General features: G+C 43.0%; 1 protein-coding gene across 4 annotated transcripts in view; it reads left to right on the forward strand.

Moving 5' to 3' along the window:
- Window positions 1-8,241, forward strand: part of LOC103387069 (equilibrative nucleoside transporter 1) — a 17,010-nt gene that overhangs the window by 3,310 nt on the left and 5,459 nt on the right. The window contains exons 1-5 of one of the 4 annotated variants that reach the window (XM_008321566.3): window positions 917-1,018; window positions 6,044-6,116; window positions 6,278-6,359; window positions 6,668-6,843; window positions 7,425-7,564. In XM_008321566.3, coding sequence (XP_008319788.1) covers window positions 6,088-6,116; window positions 6,278-6,359; window positions 6,668-6,843; window positions 7,425-7,564 — 427 coding nt within the window. In that variant the 5' untranslated portion in view covers window positions 917-1,018; window positions 6,044-6,087. Of the gene's footprint in view, window positions 1-916; window positions 1,019-5,121; window positions 5,256-6,043; window positions 6,117-6,277; window positions 6,360-6,667; window positions 6,844-7,424; window positions 7,565-8,241 lie in introns of those variants that run through there. The other 3 variants (XM_008321567.3, XM_017037538.2, XM_008321568.3) reach the window with 3 other exon arrangements.

Here is an 8,241-nt window from a genome sequence, read left to right on the forward strand (position 1 = left end):
GGAAAAAAAAAAAAAAAAAAAAAAAATATATATATTTTTTTCCCCCACCAATGTATGATGGTTTAGAAATTTCAGAAAGAGGAAACGCTTGGTCTGCTGGAGTTCCCGTCGAAGCTGTTACCGGTTCAGTGACTCGGTCCAGTCCAGAGCAGCTGTCTGCTTTCTGTTTTGGCTGCACAGCCGGTAAACAAGTCTAGGACTGTGGAACTAACGACGGCAGCGATGACACATTTAGATCTTTAAATATAAACACTGAGGGAAATGAAGTGTACTTCTGTGTATTCCCGCCATCACACACACACACACACACACACACCCTCGTGTCCCAGTCCTCTGTGGTTCTGGGTTGGACTATTTTGTTGGTTGAGGTCGAGAGACAGAACAGACCGAAGTTCTGGCCCGAACCACAGCCGAGCTTATTTTAGCTGTGGTGGGAGACAGGGTGTGGAGGACTGTTCACCCACCAGGAGTTTATGAGCAAATGGCCAAGAGCAGCAGTGAATGTGTTCAGACTTTAACACACACATACACACTTCAGCTCAGTCAGACTGGCATGTTGTGATGAAATGGTGTCTTGGTGTTGAGACTCACAGTGACTCACCAAAACAGGAGGTGCTGTAAAAGGGGAAAGTGTAATATTTGTGTTGTATAATCACCAGGTCTTGTCTGTTAGCAGTGGGTCATACAGACACACACACCAGGATGCTAACGGCAACGTTACATTACAATACCTTCAACTTAATTTGAGACAATCACGCTACAGTAAACATACAAAAATAATAAATGATAATAAATAGTAATAATAATGGACTCAACACCCGCAGGAAGGTTCACAAGGGGCTGTTGCGGTGCAGTGTGATTTGGGTGGCGGTCGTGGAGATGAAAATGGATGCATGAATGGAGTAATAATAATGAACTGGGGGCGTGGTTAACTTTTCCGAGGTCCCGTGAACGCACCGTATAGTGTATAATGTTAGTGGGTTTGGTTTCATACATGTGCTCACAGTGAGAAGAGAAGGTAAGAGACGCGTTTCTCTGTTTGTTGTTATACTAGTGAACTTTATAAGAAATACTACAGTATTCCGTCGGTATTCTGTCAGTATTCGGACCTGTATTCAGCTCGACCACCACGCGGACTGACACTTCTGTATTTAAAATCTGAATATTTGGCGGTTACTTGCGCTTTCAAGACCGCTCGTTTTTTTAAAAACACCGCTCTGTCTGTTTTTGTTGTTAATTATTATTCTTCATTTTCGGAATTTCTCGGGTTTTGGTGTAACTATTGGATAAAACCGTGTTATCCTGATGTTTGTGGTTGAACCTCCGACAGCAGCAGCTTTGTCTTTGTTGAACCAAATTGAATAGAGCGCGCTAATTCACATGCGCTTCACGGAAGACAGCGTGGTCTGTCCGGGCTGATGGAGATTGGAGTTGTAGACGAATGTGTGTGTGGTGATGTTTTAATTCCAACGCAAAAGAAACAGCACAGCTGTTACAGCTTTAATATATCTATATATATATATTAGGTGGATGAGTTATTATTAAATATAAATTCCTCCACGATTTGAACGTTTCATCCTAAAATCGTGTCCGAACCTTCTACAGAACCGCAGTACCGTTCATTAATTCTCATTGGCTGATGATCAGTATCACGTATGACAAATCATTCTACGTCACACTGGCCCGTACAGGTGAATGCACCTGTAACCGCAGTCCAGTATGTTTTTTTTAAAAAAGTTTTATTTTATAAATTTTTTTATAATAAGTAAATAATAAATAAATAAACAGTTTATATCAATGAAAAATACTTGATACATTAATACAACAAAATTAATACATATAAAAAGTACTTTGATGATAACAATAATCACCTCAGTCTGATAATAACCATTAGTCAGGTGAGGTCATTGTTGTGTTTTGTTTTATTTTTTTGTTTATTACACATTTACGTCAGATCTGTGAAATGTTCCGGTCTGTTCTAAGACAGAACGTTTGTCAACATTTGTCAGAACTCTTTCCTTCATTCAGTGAATTAACTTTTTTTTAATTATCCACGCTCCTCGTCTGTGTGCAGTTGTCCTCAGGCAGTGCCGGGGGGGGGGGGGGAGGATCTTTGGGCATGTGGGTGCTACAGTATAGTTAGCTAAAGTGGAAGCATGTGGGGCTGGAGTGTCTCCACGTGCTTAGGTGTTGCATCATGGGACTTTAAAATCTCGGTGGGGGCGGAGGGGGGGCAGGGGGTATCAGAGATGACTGTAAGTACACATGCAGTAATAACAGGCGGTGTGTGAATTCACGTGGTTGTTCACCTGGTTAGCGTGGACTGGTTTTACTGAATGGTGTTGACGTAGAAGGTACATGGTCCTGATGACAGGTCAGTGAGTCACACAGACACACACAGACAGTTGAGTGTGTGTTTCCTCCATGCCACAGTGTCATTGTTGAGGGTCCCTCTGAAGAAGACCCCTGTAGGTCTGCCACCTGTTGACATTTACAGACTAATGCTAAGAACAGGAAGAACTGCGTTATCACATCACCGTCTAGCCCTCCCTGCAGGGTGATGACAGCTTTAACGTTCAGTCTAGGTCAGAGCTCAGAGCTCAGTGTGGTAATGATTTTAATGTTAACAGTGAGCGACCACACCCTGTCCCCAGTCTTACCCAACACCTGTGGTTAGTCATCCGAGATCGGATGGAGCTGCGTTGTGTGATAGAAATTAATTGTCCAGAGCAGCCAGATGGGGGTGCTGCTGGTCGAGGCCGCCGTTGTGTTTACGTGTTGAGAACCAGTGGAGGATGAAGACAGTGACCTTTTTTTTTTCATGACCTTTCATTTCCATCAATTGTTAACTCATTAGTATCACACGTCCTTCCTCTGTACTTGTGATTCAGATTTCTGTTTATTTGGGGAGGTGTGGGGGGCGGGGGGATGTCACCTGCTGATACAGAATTTTACAAATTACAATTTCCTTAAATTGAACAAACATTCAAAATGAAGTTTAGAGCAAATGTTATTCTCATAACCAGTAATTATATAAAAGAAATCCTCTACAAACGTCTTTCTGACAAACAAAACTTTGTTCAATAGTTCTGTCTAATAAAACAATAATGTCTGCCCTTTTACCCAATTAGATAATTGATTATTTATGTATTCATTTATAATATTTTATATTATGATTATTTATTTATATATGTATATATATTGAGGGGAGACAGGAAACTCTTCTACTATTGGTGTGGATACAGCTGCAGTGTGTCAGTGGTCTGGCTGTTAAAATGTCAGTCTGATGCCAAAGTGTGTGTGTGTGTGTGTGTGTGGTGGTGGGCGATGTGTCGGGCTGGTTAGCTCTGGCCAGTTGGCCTGTTGTGTAACAGATGTAGTTAAGAGTTTGAAGACGAAGTCACTGCAGAAATCTGGACGACGACAGAAGGACTTTTTTTTTACTGCCCTCTCCCCTCCGACCCCTCCACCCCCTCCTTCCTTCCTTTAGGTTTTGAGACAGTTTAGGGTGATGTTTGCTGAGTGGATCACTCTCTGGTGTAAAGGTACACCTAAGGGCCCTTTGGTGGTCTGAGACGGCTCTTAGACCCCGTCCATGTGGTGTGGTCTGGACGCCCGTTACCTGAGTTTAGAGAGTGTTTTTTTTTTTAATAATCCTAAGTCAGCCAGTGAGAAGTTCTGCCACCAGCTGTTCGGCCAGTGAGAAGTTCTGCCACCAGCTGTGTACTTGGCTTATTTGAAGTACTTTTACTCACTAAGTACTCAGTCACACCCATGTGTTCAGGTTAAACAAATTCCTGCTCTGTTTATTGTTTGTTTACTCCCAGCAAAATAACTTCCTGACTTAAGAAAGAAAAAAAAAAAAAGATTGACGTCAAGGTGAGTCACGTGATTTCTGCGGACGGACAGATGATTCAAATACTTAGTATTTATAGTTACAATACCAGGGGTGATACTTGGTGACAGTTCCTCCTGTAGAGCTGCTGATTGGATGGTTCACTGTGGCCACACCAGGGCGCTGTCTACACTTGTGACAATTGAAGAACTAGAGAAAAAAGAAAAGGAAAAAAAAATGGAGCTCATTATTCATTTGTTTCTTATGTTGTTTGCACATTTTCTTCTATATGCTATTTTAAATGTGCGCCGGCTAGCAGACGGCAGCTGCAGATAAAGACGACCCTGAGTGTTAAAAACACCTTATGTCTGTGTTTCAGACGTGCCGGTGCTGAACGTCTCACACTCACCAATGACAAACAGAGCAGGAATTAGTATAACCTGAACCGTATTAATTCCTGCTCTGTTTGTTTACCCCCAGCAAAACAACTTCCTGACTTAAGAAATAAAACAAATTGACGTGAAGGTGAGTCACGTGATTTCTGCGGACGGACAGATGATTCAAATACTCTAGTTACAACACCAGGGGTGATACTTGTTGACAGTTCCTCCTGTAGAGCTGCTGATTGGATGGTTCACTGTGGCCACACCAGGGCGCTGTCTACACTTGTGACAATTGAACGACATTGAAAACTTGTACGACTAAACTGCTGGGGTAAGATAATATCAGTAGCATTGTGTGACAGTTTTCTCAAACTCAATATATTGCCGTGCATATAGTATCGCAATATACAGTATGGTATCAGTACGATTATTGTTGACACGCAGTCCTAGATTCTAATGACAGATTATTGTTGACACGCAGTCCTAGATTAAATCATGAAGAATTCCTCAAACAACATGAAATGCGTGTGAAGAAAAGAGGAGAGGCGACAGGCAGGGAGGGTGAGGAGGGTGAGGAGTGTGAGGAGGGTCCAGCTGATGGCGAGATGGAGCTTCATCTTCCTCCAGAGTTGGTGGAAAAGAATGAATATCAAAATGTTTGTAGTTCATTTTATTTTCATTTTAGTAAAAATCCAATCTGAGAATTGATTATATATAAAAGGAAGTTCAAGAATTGACCTGAGAAGAAAGGAGATAGAACAGGGTTCTTGAAGGAGCGAAGATAAAAAAAAGAGACCTCAATGTTGAGGGTGTGGGGAAAAAAAAAAGCTACAAAGTCTACACTTCATTCAGAGAGAAAGTCTGACTTGGCTCAGAGAGGAGGGGATTGGGGTCAGGGGAGTGGGCAGTTTGCAGAGGAGAGTAGGAGTGTCACACTGACAACCCACCCATGATATAAAATGAAGTGCACTGAGTTGTTGATGAAGCGGACCAGAGGACGGAGGAGCTCTGTGTTTGGTTCAACTCTGCATCTGGAAGTGAGTTCATTGAAAATCCTCTGTTTTTTATGGTTAAGAAGAGTTCAGATGATAGTAGCCTGTGGTTGTGACTGTGTGTCAGTGTGTGTGTGTGTGTGTGTGTTGAAGTGGAACTGGAACTGGAACTGGTTCAGTTAATGTGGAGTGTTTGATGAACAAACTCTTTTTTTTTTTTTTTGCAGACTTTAGAAATAAATGGTGATTTTTTTAAGCCAAAGTCAAATGGAATCTTTTATTGTCTGTTAATCCAATTCTGCTGCTTCTGCTTTAGTTTCTAATTCAATGTCCACAAAATGTCCACAAACCAGAAGATCATCAGACCAACGTCTGGACCAACAGAACTGTGGTCTGGAAACATTTAGATGCACAATTTTCTTAAAAAAAAAAAATCACCATATGATACACTGTTAAGTAATGATATATTGTGATACTATAAACGCAATGATATATGTAGTTTTTTTCCCTCTAATGTAACTATGGTCCCAGTGTGATCCCAGTCTCAGACTCTGCTGAAAAAGAACCAACACCAGGAATATTGGACTGGAAATTGGTGATAAAAAATCAGTAACTGATGAATGAGGAGATTGATATGGCAATATTGCGATATATCAGTGTATTGATATTTTCTTACACCTCATGCATGGGTGAAATGAGGTCTGGTCAGGTTCTCTGTGTTTTCTTTTAAAAGCAAATTTAAAGGTGCGCTGGCCGACAGACGGCAGCTGCAGATAAAGATGCCCCCGACTCAGAAGACCGAGTGTTCAAAACACCTTATCTGTGTGTTTCAGACCTGCCGCTGCTCAACGTCTCACACTCGCCAAGGACTTCGACCATGACGGCCATCAACGCCCCGCGAGACAAGTAAGATAACAACAAGAGAAAGGGTCCTTGTCTAGGTCAGGACCTGGTCCTGCTCATGTGGTTCCTGTTCCCTGCAGATCCAAATGAACTTAGTGATAACGAGCAGCGTGACTTCAGTGAATTCCACTCATGTGAACTCCAATTTGTTCCACTTTCCCCAGATACAACGCTGTGTGGATCATCTTCTTCATCCTGGGTCTGGGAACACTGTTACCATGGAACTTCTTCATGACAGCAACAATGGTAGGCACACCTGGTTGGGGGGCGGGGGGTCACAGCGCTTGGGTAAAGGTTGTTTATTTGGGTTGGACTCAGGAAACCTGATCTTTACCTTGACCCAGGATCCAGGGGAACTTCACTAAACCCTGACCAGGTTCCTGGGCCTTACAGGGGTAAAAGAATGTAGGAGTTGGATTTTAGGTTCCTAAGGATGGGGAGAGTGTCATTTAATAAGCAGAGAATGTCAACATTTGAAAGTGTCACATGTCTGTTTGACTTTGGAGTTAAAGTGTTTGAACTGTTCACACAATATTGCCTTTTTTTTTCTACAGTACTTCACCAACCGACTGAAGAGCAGCGGCAGCTTTTCTTTGTCCAATCAGACGGTCAACCAGACTGATGGAGACCCTCGCAACGTCCTGGAGTCCAAGTTCAATAACACCATGACCCTGTGTGCCATGGTTCCTCTGCTGATTTTCACCTGCCTCAACTCCTTCATACACCAGAGGTATCCGTCCTGCAGACACCGACTGAGGGACGGGGACGTGACTGTGACCTGGACTCACGATACCATTCACGATTTTTATTGTTCGTGTTTAAAACACAATTAGACCTTGATGCATATGACACAGACACAGAGCGCCGATAACCAGTATCACCGTACACCTCTATCCATCCAGTCTTTGTTTCTATCAATGGGTTAGTCAAGACAAAGGTTAGTTAGCTTAGTTAAAATGCTAAATGACACACATATTTATTTTTCCTGTCCGTCTCTGAGCCCACTCCCCCTGCTGGTCTGACCCACGATGAAGGGGTACTTTTTCCCCTCGCTGTGTTTTCTTTAATTAAATTTGGATTAAGGATGGTCTAGGCCGGAACTGAACCACGGCTCCAAAAACATTTAAAGGTTTCTCTGCTTTTCTTTGTCTTTACATTCCCCAGTAAACCAATAACAGGTTTTGTTTTACCCTCATTTGGTCCAGGACCAAATGAAAGAAGACAGGAATATTATGTTGTTTAGTCCATTATTTCATATATATATACAGTATACTCTAGAGAATAATAATCAGGGTTTCGTGTGTGTCCCAGGATTCCTCAGAAGCTGCGGATCTCTGGTACCCTGACGGCCATCCTGCTGGTCTTCCTCCTGACGGCGATCTTGGTCAAGGTGGAGATGGCTCCTCTGACCTTCTTCACCATCACCATGATCAAAATCATCTGCATCAACTGTGAGTTCTTGTTTAAAAGAAGAACCCTCCCCCCAGAAATTCAACCATTTCCAACGGTTTTTGACGGAGGCGTAACTAGACGACCACAGTTGTTTATGTGGAAATATGTGGTGTCAGCTCCTGGATCATCTGGAGCTGTTCAGCTGACAGTTGGTCTGTAGACTGGGCTGAGGAGGCAGTAAAAATAGTCTGGTCCAAATTATAAAACTGAGTGGTCACATGACTCCTCATCACACCATCGGTACCGTAGCAACTCCAACAATGGAAAAACAGCAGAAGTCCATCCAAAAAAGTGACTGATGGAAAGTTCTGTTCCTTTGTGAGAACAGCACCCTCTGCTGGGCGGCATTTATTTTTCCTTCAGCTGATTTCCATGTTGAGGTGGTGGAGCTGATGAGTTCCATGTTTGTCCACTTTGGCCTGTTTGATCAAAATCATCTGACCGTCCTCCACGCCGGGGGGCGGGAAACCCCCGTAGCTTGGCTGTGGCTCGTCCGTGACCTTATTCTGGGAGTTTATTTACCCAGAGTCCACCAGCAGCAGGGATAAGCTCATCCCTCCTCCCTGCCCCCTGCTGCCTCAGACTTGACCCCCCCTCATGTCCAAGAGGAACAGACCTTCATGTTTGACTTTGGAGTCAAAGATGCTGCGACCTCCAGGCTTTGATGTCCTCACAG

Source organism: Cynoglossus semilaevis, chromosome 12 (genome assembly GCF_000523025.1).
Source record: "Cynoglossus semilaevis isolate Cse_v1.0 chromosome 12, Cse_v1.0, whole genome shotgun sequence".
NCBI classification, from domain to species: domain Eukaryota; kingdom Metazoa; phylum Chordata; class Actinopteri; order Pleuronectiformes; family Cynoglossidae; genus Cynoglossus; species Cynoglossus semilaevis.